The sequence below is a fragment of the Gymnoscopelus microlampas genome (genome assembly GCF_963454915.1).
Source record: "Gymnoscopelus microlampas genome assembly, chromosome: 22".
NCBI classification, from domain to species: Eukaryota; Metazoa; Chordata; class Actinopteri; order Myctophiformes; family Myctophidae; genus Gymnoscopelus; species Gymnoscopelus microlampas.
The window spans coordinates 12,970,811-12,988,248 of NC_139959.1; the positions used below are offsets into that span (position 1 = coordinate 12,970,811).

The window sequence follows — 17,438 nt, forward strand, 5'->3', positions numbered from 1 at the left end:
GGGTAATGGTGTCTTCACTGACTATTTTGAGTTTCTTCCTGGAGGTTGATTCCTTGAGAGTCAAACGTGCCAATCCAAAAACAGCAATATAATGACGCAGTAGAAATATACCCTTTGCTGGGCAAAGTAAACACAGGGAGAGAGAGAGAGAGAGAGAGAGAGAGAGAGAGAGAGAGAGAGAGAACACGCAGTAAAACTCACCACTGTCTGCAACAAATGATTGAAAGATCAGTACTTCCATATTGCATGGTGTTCACGTTGGTAAAAAGGTTAATATGAGCGATGCAAAAACATAATCCATTCATTAATGTCCCCAGCTAGCGAGTAGGGTAGCAACAAGTAGCCAGAGAAACTATCAGACGTCCTAGTGGCTTTTCAAAATAAGACTCACTGAATAGTATGGTTACTCAATACAGGTTTTAATTTGAAGTTCATACTGGTAAGTTCCTTTCTTTCTCTTACTTAAAATCGGCAAAGAAAAAATAATATTGGTTGTAACTGTAATTGTATTCTTGCTCTGTAAAGCACTTTGAGCTGCATTTCATGAGTTGAATTAAAACTTCACCGTATTTTTTTTTTTTTTTACAGTGTTACAGAATACAAGGTTAAGAATGAAAAATGAAATGATGCTGATCGACCAAACCCATCACGTTTATTGAGAAGTTTTCATTGAAGTTATTTAATAGCGCGTACAAGTCTGAGCGAGTTCGAGTGGACACTGCAGTACAATCTGTACAAAGTACAGTAGTGTCCTTTTTGTGTGTGTGTGTGTGTGTGTGTGTGTGTGTGTGTGTGTGTGTGTGTGTGTGTGTGTGTGTGTGTGTGTGTGTGTGTGTGTGTGTGTGTGTGTGTGTTTTCCTGGCCTTCAACGCCCTGCCTTAATCAGCTCCCTGGCTGCTGGCAGCGGGCTGTGCATGGGCCGGCCTGAAGATACGTCCTCCTGGCCTGTGTGACGGGGTGCTGGGGGGCAGCGGGGCGTGGCTGGGGGGCAGGATGTGCCCTCCTTTACGGGACAGGATGACGATCTCCCTTCTGAGCGCCTCCGCCTGCTGGGCCTGAGCTTTAACCAACTCCTGCAGCTTGTGAGCCTCCTCTTCCTCCACCCAGCGTCGCTGGCTTTCTAACTGGCCAACCTGGACACATAGACACACACACACACACACACACACGATTGTATTACACTACTACTACTACTACTACTACTATACTTGTGAGGACATCGACATTTTAGGATGGTGATTTTATGAATAAAAAAGTACCCGCACACTGCCTGCTTACACGGTACTTGAGGTTATTTATTCACTCTTTGACTGCCAATGACGAGATTCTCGGCATATTTTGCTGCCGGTCACGTGACTGAAAGAAAAACACCTGTTCTCTTCCTTGTTGTTCGATTTGGAAAAGTTACTTTTTCTCTGTTTCTGTTGCTTTTTGGCAAAAACAACCTACATTCAACTGGCCACAACTATGGGATGCATGATCGCGGCGGCCTGCTTCCCCCCGATTCTCGGATACGTCTTTTAAAGCGATCAGGGGATCGATCATACTGGAGATAAATATTATATGATTTTTCAAAGGTTGGCGAAAACACTCGAAAATCGCTGGCAGTGGCATAGCAAATTATGTTTTATTTCTGTCAGTCAAAGAGTTAAGAAGCAATGTTTCTGTCACACACGATCTTCCTCACAGGCATGGTACAAACAAACATGTTCAGTTACTGAATACACTGCTGGGTTTTAGAATTTACAATTATGAGGAAGACAGTAAAATTACAAAATTAAGTCCCGCTCACTGAATTATTGTCAGAGAGTGGAGAAATACAGAGCAAATACCATGAATGTGATGCACAAAAACCAGGCAAGAAGTTCAAAAGATGTGTCAAGTTAAACCCCCAGTGACACTCACAAATTTAAGTGTGACAGTTATAATTACATTATATTGAGGAACAATTCATCATTAAGACTAAGAGCCAAATGGGTGAAACATGTGAAATGGATTTATGTGACCATGGGTGGCACTGTTGGTTATATAAGCCAAGTCAAGTTCACTGTCATGGGTACGAGGTTTGACCCGGAAGGGCAATGGTTTTTGGCCGAGGTTACCACAGGTTACTCCTGTTTAAATCACCGCGGCGCGAATTGTTTGTATGAAATATTGATTCATTCATCTGATCAGTGTATGGAACCCCAAAAGATGCTGTTTTGCACGGTGAAGTAAATAAATATACCCTTTTGCATGAAGAAATGCCTGCATCGTATCATTGGAACACTGAGACACAGCGAACGGTTTGGTATCAGATCAAACATAATATCAGCGCGTCAGCCATGCAGGTCCGACTACAGGCTAAACTCCTCAGTAGCTCCGTATGAGACAGGAGCTCCTTTAAAGACCTTTCAATCAAAGCCAAAACTTCAGTAATGTTACATAATGGACATTTAACACACAACTCACACACGTACACACACACGTACACACACACACACACACACACACACACACACACACACACACACACACACACACACACACACACACACACACACACACACACACACACACACACACACACACACACACACACACGCGCACACACAGTACCATCTTTTTCTGCCTGGTGTTGAGTCTGTCCTCCAGCTGGTTCTTCTGGTCAAGGAGGCTGTTCATACTGAGGAGACGTTCTGTGTTACACCTGGTCACCTCCATCAGAGCCTCACGAGCCTGCATGACCTTCACCTGAATCACACATGCACACAAAATCAGTGGTGTAAAGTAACTAAGTACATTTAATCAAGTACTGTTGTACTTAAGTACAATTTTGAGGTATTTTTTACTTTACTGGAGTACACCAAAATGTCAGTACTTTTACTTCTACTCCCCTACATCTGAGAGGCAAATACTATACTTATAGTCCACTAATTGTAAAAAAAAAATGTTTTGATTATTATTACAAAACATACATTAACCACTTCAGCCCTATATACATTTCAGCCATTTGAAAATAGCCGATCTATCGATCTGCTATTTTCAAAAGATTTTTTTAATACATTTGAAAACTTGTGAAATGGGACATTTGGCATAATGAGTACTTTCTACTTTTGGTACTTTAAGTACATTTTGATAGCAATACTTTTGTACTTTTACTCAAGTAAATGATTAATTCCGGACATTTTAGAGTATTTCTACATTGCAGTATTGAGAGTACTTTTTCTCCCACTGCAAAAAATACCACTTTAGATCAATGACTGCATCCTGTGGTGCTGCTGTAATGCTGGCTGACTGTCTGTTTTTTTTTCTTCAGGAAATGGAAAAAATAATTTCCAGTGTAGTTATTATATAATCACCCGCTCTTGTTGATACTTTTCATGGGTTCAATATTTACAAAAACTACTTTCATTTTCAAAATGTATCAGAAAACAGCAGAAATAGCAGATCAACGGATTGTAGATCACTACGTTTTTTTCCCCACCTGCTACGTTCGTGCGACACTGTTGTATGATTAAGTAGGGCAATAATTCACAAAGAAAACATAAAATGTTGAGATATGGAGATCTGCTATTTTCAAATGGTCGAAATGTATATACTGTAGGGCTGAAGTGGTTATAATGTATGTTTTGTAATAATAATCAAAATCTACAAAGTAACTAGTAACTAACGTTTTCAAATAATTGTGGTGGAGTAAAAGTACAATAATTTCCTCTGAGATATAGTGGAGTAGAGGTACTTGAGTAAATGTACTTAGTTACTTTACACCCCCCACACACACACACACACACACACACACACACACACACACACACACACACACACACACACACACACACACAGATGTTGGGCGCACCTCCCATTGCTTGCTCTGTGTGTCGTAGGCAGCCTGGCGGAGTTGGCTCTCCTGCCTCATCTCCTCCAGTGTCCTGCTGCCTGACAGAGTCTGCAGAGCCTCCAGATCCACCAGCTTCCCAAACTTCATCATCATCATCTGCTGGCATCGCTCCTCCAGCTCTACGCACACGCACACACACACACACACACACACACACACACACACACACACACACACACACACACACACACACACACACACACACACACACACACACACACACACACACACACACACACACATACACGATTACATAGCACACCATCTAAAATTTTAAATCAATCCAGCTAGGAACATTAACCCATTGAGACCTGAAGCCGATTCTACATGTCTCCTAAATCTCAGCAGTTTTCTGAAAAACGTATGTTTCTATATCAGTGGTGTTCAATCTTTTTCATGTCAAGGACCCCCAAAATGATATGTATTTGGCCGCGGACCCCCATCAAAATATTGGGTTAAAGCCTAATTTAAATCTCATCATACGACTGTCTCATCATGACCAACTTTGGTGAGCAACATGGCCATATGATGAAGGATAATTTAGACATTAATCCCTATCAAAGTGGTTCATTAACGGTAGCTACCAGCCAAATGCTAGCAGCACATCATTCAGAAAGCCCTGTTCCAGTTTTATTATTTGTTCCAGACCCCCATTCATTCTTCCCATAGAGATTTCCAATAATATTTATATCAATTATTTCAAGCCTAGAATCAAGCCATCCAGGATCCTGGTGATTCATGACCATAAAACGTTTGATTCTGTGCAATCTTTTTTTAAACCTCAAAACAAAGGGTATTTATTAAATATACTATATCATATAATTAAATATTCCCAATTTGTGTTTGACAGAATCAAAAGTTTTATGGTCATGATTCACCAGGAGATGAGATGGCTGGAGGGAGACCCGAATCAGAAGGGGATGGTGAGCTTAATATATAGCGATATTCAAGAGATGGCATCCCCATCACTGGACCGCATTAGGGAGTCCTGGTGTAATGATATCGGACTTGAAATCCCCGATATTTCTTGGCAGCTGGCAATTAAAAGAATACATAAATCATCTGTCTGCATCAGATATGGACTACTTCAATTCAAAGTGTTTCATAGGTTACACTTCTCTAAGAGCAGACTTGCTGAGATTTACCCGGATGTTGACCCGACCTTCTCCACAGTGGCGTGCACAGACATTTTGAGGGGCAGGCGCTCAAGTCATTTTTTTTTACTTGGTCTGCTCTTTTTTCCCTCTACACCTATACCTCTTTGCCAAAAATATCCGATCTACAAGCCGATCTACAAGCCCACAAGGCGTTGTGGGCTTGCAGATCTGCTATTTTTGGCTAAAGTTCTCCTCAGAAAAGGGATGCTAGGTTTCGAGTGGTTATGGTAAAAAGAAAAATCATATCACATAAAGATTTGGCGGACCCCCTGTAGTAACTCTGAGGACCCCCTAGGGGTCCCGGACCCCCTGCTGTAAACTTTTAAAAGGGCACTTCAAAGGGGCACTGGTCAAGAGGGCAAAGGGCAGGTGCTCTAGCACCACCTAGAGTCTATCTGTGCACGTCCCTGCTGCTCCAGGTGCCATCAAGCTCCAGCCACTCTCTACCATATGTTCTGGTCATCCCCATCATTATCACAACTTTCTGTTTTTGAGACCTTTCTCTTTTATCTGTGATAAAGAGATCTGCCCTAACCCCTTGGTTGCGGTTCCTTTGGTGTGGTCCCCGGTGAAGTGACAGTATCTGCCGCTCAGTCTGATGCTATGGCCTTCTCCTCTTTATTGGCTCGACGCCTTATCTTGTTCAATTGGAAATCAGCCATTCCTCCATTGCATCGACGCTGGGTCGGAGATGTGATGGCTCATCTAAAACTTGAGAAGCTTAAATATTCTACCAGGGGTTCTGTCCAGAAATTTTACAAGGTTTGGCAGCCATTTTTGGATTATTTTGATCAAAAATTCCTGGCTGGGGACACTTAGGTATAGGACGGTGAATTAATAATTCGACAACTCTTGTATGGCAAGTGACAATCTGTATGAGAACGACGTGTTTTTATTTTTGAGTTTTATTTTTGAATATTTGTATTACTGTCTATTTATTTAAGGTATTGTTAATGTATGGTTATGTTCCGTCTTGTGATGTATGTCTATGTATGTATTGTTGGTGTTGAAAAATCAATAAAAACAATTCAATAATAATAATGATTCACCAGGATCCTAGATGGCTTGATTCTAGGCTTGAATTAATTGATATAAATCTTTTTGGAAATCTCTATGGGAAAAATGAATGGGGTCTGGAACGATGGAACCAGAAAATGGCCGCCACTGCTGTGCCTTATTCTTTGGTGACAAAAGTCATGTTTCTGCAGCAAACATTGGCATTTGCACTTGCAGCATTTGCGGCGCCCCTTATGGGTATATAAGTAAAATCACTTTTGGCTTTGTGTTGTTTAGAGGCCCCTCAATGTGTGATTCAGATTTGGGGCAGATCAGACTCATTGGTGTTTTCTTTAGATTTTTTTGGCTTGCTGAGCGGGTCTACCACCAGTGGAAGAGGAGATTAAGAGGAGACGGTGGAGATGGATCGGCCACACGCTCCAAAAGCCCAATACCAGCATCACGCGGCAAGGCCTTGGATGGAACCCCCAAGGCACAAGAAAGAGAGGCAGGCCAAAGAACACCTGGCGCATGGACCTTGAGAGACAGACATCAAGCAGTGTGGCCTGACATGGAAACAGCTGGAAAAGAAGGCCCAGGGTATAAAGGACTCTGGCGGACTGTAGTCAACGGCCTATGCTCCATGAAAAGGAGCAATACGAATAAGTAAGTAAGTAAGTACAATGGGCACCGGCATACTCGGGGACGATGCAATTAGGGAACAATGCAAGTTGGGAACGTATGCCTCACCCGTTTGTATACCCGTTGTACCTGTCAAAAGTACCCGTTATACCCGTCTGTCTTTCTGTGTCCCTTTTATGCCCATTTGAAGATACCTCGTCCTGTGGTTTGCGAGATTAGCTGTGCACAGACACACACAGACAGACACACACACAGACACACAGACACACAGACAAACAGACAGACAGACAGAGACACACACACACTGATGAGGCCAAAACATCTCCGACCCCCCGGCCTGCCGGAAATCAAAATCAACACTGATCCTCATAATTGCCCTTTCACCGCATTCTTGTGGCTCTGGATGGCTGACATCTTGGAATTTTCCATCTACTTAAACTCGTGTTCAAAAATCATTATTAATCCCGCCTAACATTCAACATTTGCCCCCTATCTTCCGCATTTCTGTGGGCTGTGGCTCTGGGCCAGGCTGAGGCTGACCGTGGATCTTGGACTCCATGTCCCTGCGGTCGTGGATGAGCTGGACGTGCTGCTTGCGGGCCTGGCGGTACAGATCCCCCTGTTTGCTGTTCTCCACATGCAGCTCCTTGATGCGCCCGTGGAGCCTGGACAGCGTGGCCGTGTTCAGAACCAAGGCAGAAGACAGGTCTGACGGAAGCATGCCGTCACTCACAATCTGAAGGGAAGGATGACAGTGGTGGAAAGTAACAAAGTACATTTACTCAAGTACTGTAATGTACTACAATTTTGAGGTATTTTTTTTTACTTTACTGGAGTATTTAAAATGTTGCTTTAGTCACTAGTTACTTTGTTGATTTTGATTATTACAAAACATACATTAACCACTTCAGCCCTAGATACTTCGGCTATTTGAAAATAGACGATCTACAAGCTCAAAACGCGTTGTGCTGTCACTTTCATGAAATTGTGACGACTTTAATTGTGTTGTTGGCATTGACCATTGGAAAACATAAATAAAAACTACATTTCTCTTTGCTTTCAGGCTTTGTAAACAGAAATTGCAAAGGGCAGATATGACAAATAACTTAAACATACAAAGAAATGACTGACATATTCAATAATAAAATACAGTACACTTTAAAAATATTATAAAGAATTGTGTAATAATTGTGACAGGCCTAGATAGAGGTGGATAGAAGTGATGGATAGAGAGCCAAAGGACTGCACGCCTTTCCATCCACCCATCTAGATCTATCTATCTATCTATCTATCTATCTATTTTTTGGGGGGGCTTTTCTGCCTTTATTCTTTAAGTGAAGATGGACAGGAAAGAAGCAGAGAGAGAGACGGGGACAGACACGCAGCAAAGTTCGTCGGGATCGAACCCGCGACGCGGGACCGGGCCCCATCCATCCATCTTAATTATCTCATTATCCAGACAGACATATAGGTGTGGGTTGTGGTACCTGGTGCAGTCTGAGAGGAACCACCACATCCAGTTCATTGAGCTTCTGCTGCTTCTCCCTGTTGAACAGCTCCAGTTCGCCCTCTGCTGCCTTCAGACTGCTCTGCACCACTTTCTCCTGCACGACCAGCCAGCCAGCCAGTCACATGCACACGCGCACGCACACACACGCACACGCACACACACACACACACACACACACACACACACACACACACACACACACACACACACACACACACACACACACACACACACACACACACACACACACACACACGCACAGGACCCCCAATGAACCCATTGAGACCTGAAGCCGATTCTACATGTCTCCTAAATCTCAACAGTATTCTTAAAAAATGATGTTTCTATATCAGTGGTGCTCAATCTTTTTCATGTCAAGGACCCCCAACATTATATGTATATGTATATGTAAAATGTTCGCTTTAAAAATATATATATTCAAAGATTTGCACACATTTTCAAAAATAGCAGATCTACAAGCTCAAAGCGCGGCACCGAGTGCCGTGCTTTGAGCTTGTAGATCTGCTACTATTTTTGAATAGCCCAAAGTGTAAAATAATGCTTTTTAGCTCAAATCTAAAAATGACAGTTCCAGGTCTTAATGGGTTAAATAAATATGCATTTGGCCGTGGAACCCCATTTGAAAATATGTTGTGCCAGGGAACCCCTACAAGATTTGTATACAGTATAGGGTTAAAGTGGCTAAACAGATTTTGATGCTATATTAACTCATTTTGCTGGGCACGCCGTGGAACCCCCTCGAGGACCCCTGGAGGGTCCCCCATGGATTAAAGCAAAATAAAATCTCACGAACTGAAAAAAATGTGTATGGCCAAGTCCTATTATAAAATGTGTGAAACAGTGTGAAAGGAGCCCCCCACAGTAGCGCTGTTTCCTAAACAATGAACACATTATGTAAAATAAGGTTTTAGTAATATTGTTTCTGCCTTGAAAAAAATCACAGAATGAGGCTTTAGCCTTTGCTTTTATGAAATATCTGAGATATTAGGGTTTTATGTAATATGCTTCTGAACATATTGCTAGTCTGACCACTTCAAATGCTCTAATCTTTCAAAATAATCAAAAATAGCCTATTCTACAAGCTCTCAATGCGTCGCAGACGCATTGAGAGCTTGTAGATAGGCTATTTTTGCTGCGCAACATGCTTCCATAGAAGACATGCCGGCTTCTATGGGATCCAAATGACTGAAATCAGTCATGGTGACTGAGAACTTTAATCCATGGGTCCCCGGACACCACTTTGAGAACCACTGCTTCAGTAAATTGTGGAACCGAGTCAAACAAAGTTCAATGCCTCAACTCCTACATTCCAAGTGCTTGTCAGGGTGGGGGGTCCCCAGTTCAATTATGATTATTTTGGGGGGTCACGGCCTGAACAGATTGAGAACCACTGCTTTAGAGAAGCAGCACACAGACGCACATTGAACTCTGGAAGGTGTTGAGGGGCGAGAGGAGGAGGAGGAGGAGGAGTGTTACTGTACCTTCTTAAGGAGGGAGTCACACTCTTTCTTCAGGGCCTCTGCACTCCTCTTCTCCTCCGCCTGCAGCTCCTCCAGGTCCACACGATGTTCTCGTAGACGCAATGTCTTCTCAAACAGCTCAGGATCACAGTCTGAGACACACACGCACACACACATACACGCGCACGCACGCACACACACACACACACACACACACACACACACACACACACACACACACACACGCACACGCGCGCGTGTGTGTGTGTGTGTGTGTGTGAATCATCAAAAAATTGATGATTTATCATCATCAATTTTATAGTGTTCGAGTTCCAATTGTGTCTGATTGATTGATTGATTGATGTACTTTATTTAGTGAGACATGAGAAACAGTAGATGGAAGTACAATTCACAATACAAGGTCTACCAGAAGGTCTGCTCATTTCTTTGTGTCATCGCTTTTAATTTCACTTGTTTATCCTGTATCCTGAGCGAGTTCTCTCTCCTGATTGGATAACATAAATGTTCTGTTCACTAAAGAGCTGAAGAGACAAGGAGACTGCAGTTACTGAACAAACGCTCTAGAGCAATGAGTACTCAGAATCAGAATATAGAGCTATATAACACTTACCGCACACTAAAAAAATATCACTTACCCTACCTTAATTCAACGTAATGTATTGTAATGTAATGTCATGTAATATAATATAATATAATGTAACATAATGACCTGGAGGGCAGACACTGTCATCCAGCTGTGCTCCGCTGCTCTCTGAACCGCTGTAATCTGCATCGCCGTCCCACTCCCCTTCTTCATCAGATTCATCATCACCACCGTCCTCTTCCTCTGTTGTCACACACACGCACACGCAACTGAATTCATGGAACAGCAGAACACCATGAGCTAATACGCGTGCATGCTGATCATGTGTGGACACTCTCCTCCCCCCCACTGACCTTCATCTCTGGCCTTTTCCTTCTTCTTGACTCGTTTCATCTTCTTCCGGAACACTTTGGTCAGGAGGTCGGCACACTTGGTTTCCCCCAGCATGGCCTGGAAGGCAGCCATCATGGCCTTCTCTCTCTCCTGCAGCTTGGCCACGTTTCTCCTCTTCAGATCCAGCTGCTTGTTGCATTCCTCCAGTTTAGACTGGAGTGGGAGGGGAGGGGAGGGGAGGGGGGGGGGGGGGGGGTTAGTGACATTTATGATGAAGGAGCAGGGGGTCATCATCGCCATGCTGGTTTTGTGGCATTTTTGTCAAAATTCTATTTTTACTCATACAAAATGAGTAGACGAACACTTGAAGAGCTAGCCTTAAATGACCATTACACAGTGGTGGAAAGTAACTCAGTACATTTACTCAAGCACAATTTGCAGGTACTTTTACTTTACTGGAGTATTTCCAATTGTCTAAACTCTTACTTCTACTCCACTACATCTCAGAGCCAAATATTGTACTTTTACTCCACTACAATTATTTGAAAACTTTAGTTACAAGTAACTTTGCAGGTATCAATTATTACATTTTAAAACATACATTAACCACTTTAGCCCTATTTCATACCTAGGCTATTTGAAAATAGCCGATCTACAAGCTCACAATGCGTCGCATTAATGACCCTCTGTGAAGGAGTCAATTAGGTCTGAGGTTCTCAAACTTTTGAGTGGTGCCAACCACTCCTACATTTGACTTTGTCCGTGTGTCCGTATGTCCGTCCGTCCGTATGTCCGTCCGTCCGTATGTCCGTCCGTCCGTATGTTTGAGCACGGCTGATTGGTCAAGCTTCACGTGACATGTGACAATATGTTGTCACGTGTCACATGACAACATATTGTTGCTGATTGCAACACAAGGATGAAACCAGTTACACTTTCAAAGGCACCACTCTCTTCACACTGGGTGTGATTTTTGAATTTCAAGGACCCCCAACCTGTAAGGGTCCATTTGGAACCCCCTCAAGGAACACACGCTGAGAACCACTGAATTAGGCGAACAGTAAACTGCAGTTTAGCAGGGGTGGAATATAGCACTAATATAATCCTGAAATATAAACATGCTGTGTAGAGTGGACGGCAACAAGAATATGTTTTAAACTGTTATGATGTGATGTTATGTCATGTTTTATGAATACATTTGGTTGCACCAAACTTTATACTTGGTTTAAAACAAAGCAGGATTACATTTAAGCCTCTCTTCAAACAGAAGAGAACTCATGCAGGATACAGTATAAACAAGTCATATTGGAAGTGATGATGGAAGTGATGACACAAAGTGAGCAGACACAATTGGACACTGTAACATTTAAGCTGATGAATGGGTACTCTCTCCTGTTTGGCTAAAATTGGCAACCCACACTTTATAGCAATGACTTTAACTTTATAACAATAAACCTTTCTGCAAAAAGATTATCACTCTACCTTTAAATACTGTATAATCCTGCTGCTCAGAAAACCTTAAACTCCAATTTACAATGGGATTACGTTAAAACTGACAGTTGTTATTTGTGTATACAGTATGAGCAATAATCTCTTACCAGTTATGTAAAATAGCTATGGTATCACTCTGTGTTTACGTTGAAGCGGTGCAACACAGCTATGATTATTTTTAAACCCAGATTGACTTATTTTAATCCCAGATTTACTCAATTTTGATTACCCCTAATCCTAGATTAATTTAATCCTTGTTGGTGCAACCTAGCCGTGGAGCTCAATGAAAAGCCTCCACACACACAGCGCACACGCACGCACACACGCACGCACGCACGCACGCACGCACGCACGCACGCACGCACGCACGCACGCACACACACACACACACACACACACACACACACACACACACACACACACACACACACACACACACACACACACACACACACACACTAAAATAAGTACTCAGATTTTTTTACTTAAGTAAAAGTACCAATACCACAATGTAGAAATACTTTGCGGCTTTTAGGTCCTAGCCTCTATAACAGCCTGCAGGAGGCCCTGCGGGTCACCGAATCAGTTGACATTTTTAAAAGAAAGACACACCTTTTTAGTATTGCTTTTACCTAGGTGTCTGCATCAATCCAGCTTTCTATATATATATTTTTTTTTTTGCTTTGTTTTTATTGTTGTTGTTTATTTTCTTGTATTTCCTAGTTTTATTCTAAATGTTTTCTTTTCTATTTTGCTGTTATCCTCCAGTTTTTTTCATCTTTATTTTTAAACCTATTCTGTGAAGCACATTGAAATGAGCTATATAAATAAACTTTGATTGATTGATTGATTGATTGATTGATTGATTGATTGATTGATTGATTGATTGATTGATTGATTGATATGTTACAAGTATTGTTTTTATAAAAGTGTATAAAAAAATTACTTGAGTAAGAGTAAAAAAGTATTGGCATCAAAATGTACTTAAATAGTACGCATCGCGGTGCGTTGTGAGCTTGTAGATCAGCTATTTTCGCATAGCTAAAGTGTAAAATATGGCTTACCGGTAAGTGATTAATGTACTGTATGTTTTGTAATATTAATCTACATCTACAAAGTAACTTAACAAATAATTGTAGTGAAGTACAATATTTGAAGTGGAGTAGAAGTAAAAGACATTTGTCCTCACTGTATTGTCTGATTCACCGCCTTTTGTGATTATTTTAATGTTGTTTTATGCTTCTGCTTTTCTTTTTTGCTTTATTGTTAAATTAGTTGTGACATTGTAATGTGATTCAAATGTTTGTTATCAGGGCGTCCTTGAAAAAGAGAGCTTGCTCTCAATGGGTTTCACTGAATAAATAAAGGAAAAAGAAAGAAAGAAAGAAAAGTATGAAAACATTTGAAATACTAAAGTAGATTAAAATACCTCAAAACTGTACTAAAGTACAGTTACTTTCTACTACTGACACGCACGCACGCACGCACCCCTTTGATTGATTGAATACTTTATTTTAACAGTTTGCAAAACATACAGAGGTACAGTGATATAATAATGCTAAAAACACAAAAAAAGCCCTGAGGGCTTGTTTCCATTGTGGTCCTGTGTATTCAATTCATCAAGACATATATAAATCATTGGTTCTCAAAGTTATTGGTTCTCAAGCTAAATGATTTATAGGAACCAAATGGACCCTATGGGTCTGTAACTCTGAGAGTGTACAAATGGAACCAAATGGACCCTAACGGGTCCATTTGGTTCCATTTGTACACTCTCAGAGTTAAATTGACATAGATTTTACAATAGAAATTGCAGTCCAAGTGATAGAAATGCCATTAAAAGGGGGTCCGTAGCCCTAATGCAGGTCAAACTGCAAAATTCTCAAAATTAAAATGGTTGAGAATCACTGCTAGAGCCATAAAAAACAATCTCTTATGGGGGTCCCTGGCATATCTTTTCAAATGGGGGTCCGCAGGCTAATAAGTGTCAATTTGGGGGTCCTTGACATGAAAAAGTTTGAGAACCACTGATATAAATAGACAAAAATACTATCATCCAAAGACGAGTATATTTACCCTGATGTCGCTCTCCTCCTTCTTCATGCGTGCGTTGAGCACCTCCTGCAGGCTGTTCTCGCTCCTCTCCAGGCGGCAGAGGAGCAGCAGCTCCTGGTACAGGGCGATGTGCTGCAGGTCGGCCAGCTTCAGCCGGCCGTCCAGGAGCAGCTTGTGGTGACGCAGCAGCTGCAGCTCCGCATCGAACCGCCACACCCAGGTCTCCATCTGCCGCGCAACGCACAGTGTTGCCAGGTTTGTAGCGAGAGAAAAACAATCGGCCAGGTCAGATCTACAGGAACAAGCCCAGTTAGAAGCAACTAGGCCAGTGGTTTCTCAAACGTTTTTTTTTGTGCCGCGGACCCCCAAATTGATATGGCCGCGGACCCACCATCTGAAAATGTTTTGTGCGAGGGGACCCCTAGCCTAGGGCAGTGGTTCTCAAACTTTTTCATGTCAAGGACCCCCAAATTGACACTTAATACCCCACGGACCCCCATTTGAAAAGATAAGCCAGGGACCCCAATAAGAGAAGGTTTTTATGGCTCTCTAGCAGTGATTCTCAACCATTTTAATTTCAAGGACCCCCAGTTTGACATGCATTAGGGCTACAGACCCCCATTTAATGGCATTTATACATCTGGGACCCGAATTTACATTATAAAATCAATGTTAATTTAACTCTGAGAGTGTACAAATGGAACCAAATGGACCCTAACGGGTCCATTTGGTTCCATTTGTACACTCTCAGAGTTACAGAACCATAAGGGTTCATTTGGTTCCTATCCATCATTTAGCTGGTGACCCCCTGGAACCACCTGAAGTACCCCTGGGGGTCCCCGTACCCCACTTTGAGAACCAATGGCCTAGGGGACCCCCAGAAGAGATGATTTGTGTAAAAAAAAAGAAGCTAAATTATTAACATTTTCAAGATTAAATAAAAAATCAAAGAAGCGCTGCGAGCTTGTACATCTGCTATTTTTGAATAGCCAACGTATAAAATAAAACGCCACCACCAATATTTACGAGTGACTTTTCAGAAAAACAAGCCCAACGTCGCTTATAATAAGCATACTCGACAACACTGCTGTGGCGCACAGTGGTGGGAGAACGCGGGTCCCGTCACATGCGCAAATCTGCGTTGTTAGGCATGTCAGAGGTCAGGAAGAGAGGAGAAACTAATACATAATCAATCAATTAATGAATGAATGAATGCTTCTTTCTTTCATATTCTCTTTCTTCCATTCAGTCAGCCACACACAGACCTGCTCCAGCACTGAATCCTGCTCATACATCAGCGTTATCTCCTCCTCCATCAACACCTCCTCCTCCACCTCCGTCAGCTCCACTCCTCCTCCCGCCGTCACCTCCACGTCTCCGCTCAGAGACGTACTAGAACAGTCATCTTCCTCCTCGTCCTCCTCTTCATCTCCTTCCCTCTCTTTTTCCAGCTGTTCAAGCAGAGACCGCCCCCCCTCATCCTGGCTCTCAGTGTGAGACCTATTTGATATAGAACACAACACACAGACTTCATATTACAAGGCATTCCATGATTACAAATTGAACATTTGCCAAAGATTACAGTTAGTTACATGAAAGAAATGAGAGTGCGTTCATGCACCAGAAAGAGCACTAATTCTATATGCATGTTATTATGAATATGAGACCAGAAAACTATGTTATGATGTTGTTCTATGTTCATAGCTGTTTTAGAATTTCAAATAAATTGTATAACTAGTGCATTGTATGTCTATGAGACACATTTTCAATTTCACCAAAAGTTGTTCCATACCTACAGTACCTCTAGTGCAAGGTCATATGAGCTTATTAACTTGAATGTTAACCACTGACTAGTAGACTAATGGACTGGTTTATCATCTATCAATACCCCCCGCCCTGTTTGACCACATGAATGCTCGTGTCCCTATTATGTCATAATAGGCGGACATTCAGCAAAGATAGGCAAACATTCGATCTGCAAGCTCACAACGTGTGGCATGCAACGCATTGTGAGCTTTGAAGATTGAATGTTTGCTGAACGTTCACGAACATTGTGAGCTTGTAGTTCGGCTATTTTCTGCAACGGTGTAGGGCTTTAAGTGTTAAAAGTGTGAAGGGTTTATAGTTGTGTGTGTACCTCTGAGCCAGCAGGGCTCCGTATCGCTCCAGGGCGGTGCGGCTGGGACGGAGCCTCCTCTCAGGCGTCTCCTCTGGCAGCAGGCGGGGCAGTAGAGGCGGGGGGCGGTGTAGATTAGGTGCCAGGCGCTGCTGAATTCGCTGGAGCCGTCGGGCCCGAGAGCGCAGGCGAGATATGAGGCTGATTTTAGCGTCCCGCAGTGCCACGATACGTGCATTCATCTCCGTCTTCTTCTCGTGGATCTGGTAACGGATTGGTGGGTTGTACGTCATACATACGTAAAACAGATAAATGCAATAAAACGATCCTGAGACATTATATTACGGTTGGTATGTATCATGTTATTATTCTACCACTTGAACCCCAGTATCCATTTTCTGGCGGTAACATTAGCCAGACATAGCAGATCTACAAGCTACAATGTGACGAGTTGTGACTATTTTTGGTGAAGAGATTTGGTGTAGACGGAAGAAAGCGGTCAGGTCCAAGTACAGAGCCAACTCAGATCCAGTTTATTGTGTCTAGAAGGTTTAAGTGGTTAATGTGACAAAGATTGTGTAAGATACGTGGGTGCTGGTGCAGAAAACATTAACCCGTGGCTGAATTTCACTCTAACAATTCTTTCACATTAGATTCTCAAATACAATTCTCCTTCAATACATAACTTTTTAAATGCTGACAAGATGCTGGTGTGAGTATGTTTGTACCTTTTCCTCCAGCGCCACCAGTTCTGCTTTCTTCTTCTCCGCATTCACCCTCAGGTGTTCTGGGACGGTGAAATCCTTGGCTGTCTTCAGTTTCAGATCTCCCATGTTCTCCGTGGCGTGGTGGATAGCTAGCACATCTTTCGGATCCTCGCTGTTCTCATTTGGCTTTGCTGCATAACTGGAGCACAGTCATTTTATGTTTTTGTGAATTTCTATGTTGTGCTTTTGTCATGTAACAATTATTACAGGATAGGATAGGAGTGTTTTTTCATGGGGTCTTGGACTGTTAAACCTGAACTACAATTACCATGCCGAGATTCCAAGCTCAAGTATTGTGAGGCATTGCTGATGGGGCATGTCAGCAATATTCAACAAAAAAATGTGTTAATGATATGGTTAACGACAACCATATCGAACCTGAAAAAAACTGTCCCTGGCCTCTACC

General features: G+C 42.3%; 1 protein-coding gene across 1 annotated transcript in view; it reads right to left on the reverse strand.

Annotated features, from left to right (window-relative positions):
- Nucleotides 1-822: 822 nt before the first annotated feature.
- cfap44 (cilia and flagella associated protein 44) overlaps nucleotides 823-17,438 on the reverse strand; it is a gene marked incomplete at its 5' end in the record, with an annotated part of 28,580 nt that continues 11,964 nt past the window's right edge. Inside the window, 13 exon segments of the mRNA XM_084048766.1 lie at nucleotides 823-967; nucleotides 969-1,133; nucleotides 2,599-2,733; nucleotides 3,839-3,999; nucleotides 7,216-7,411; nucleotides 8,163-8,279; nucleotides 9,688-9,818; nucleotides 10,397-10,513; nucleotides 10,624-10,816; nucleotides 14,171-14,377; nucleotides 15,415-15,649; nucleotides 16,287-16,528; nucleotides 16,994-17,171. Coding sequence (XP_083904892.1) covers nucleotides 866-967; nucleotides 969-1,133; nucleotides 2,599-2,733; nucleotides 3,839-3,999; nucleotides 7,216-7,411; nucleotides 8,163-8,279; nucleotides 9,688-9,818; nucleotides 10,397-10,513; nucleotides 10,624-10,816; nucleotides 14,171-14,377; nucleotides 15,415-15,649; nucleotides 16,287-16,528; nucleotides 16,994-17,171 — 2,179 coding nt within the window. The 3' untranslated portion in view covers nucleotides 823-865.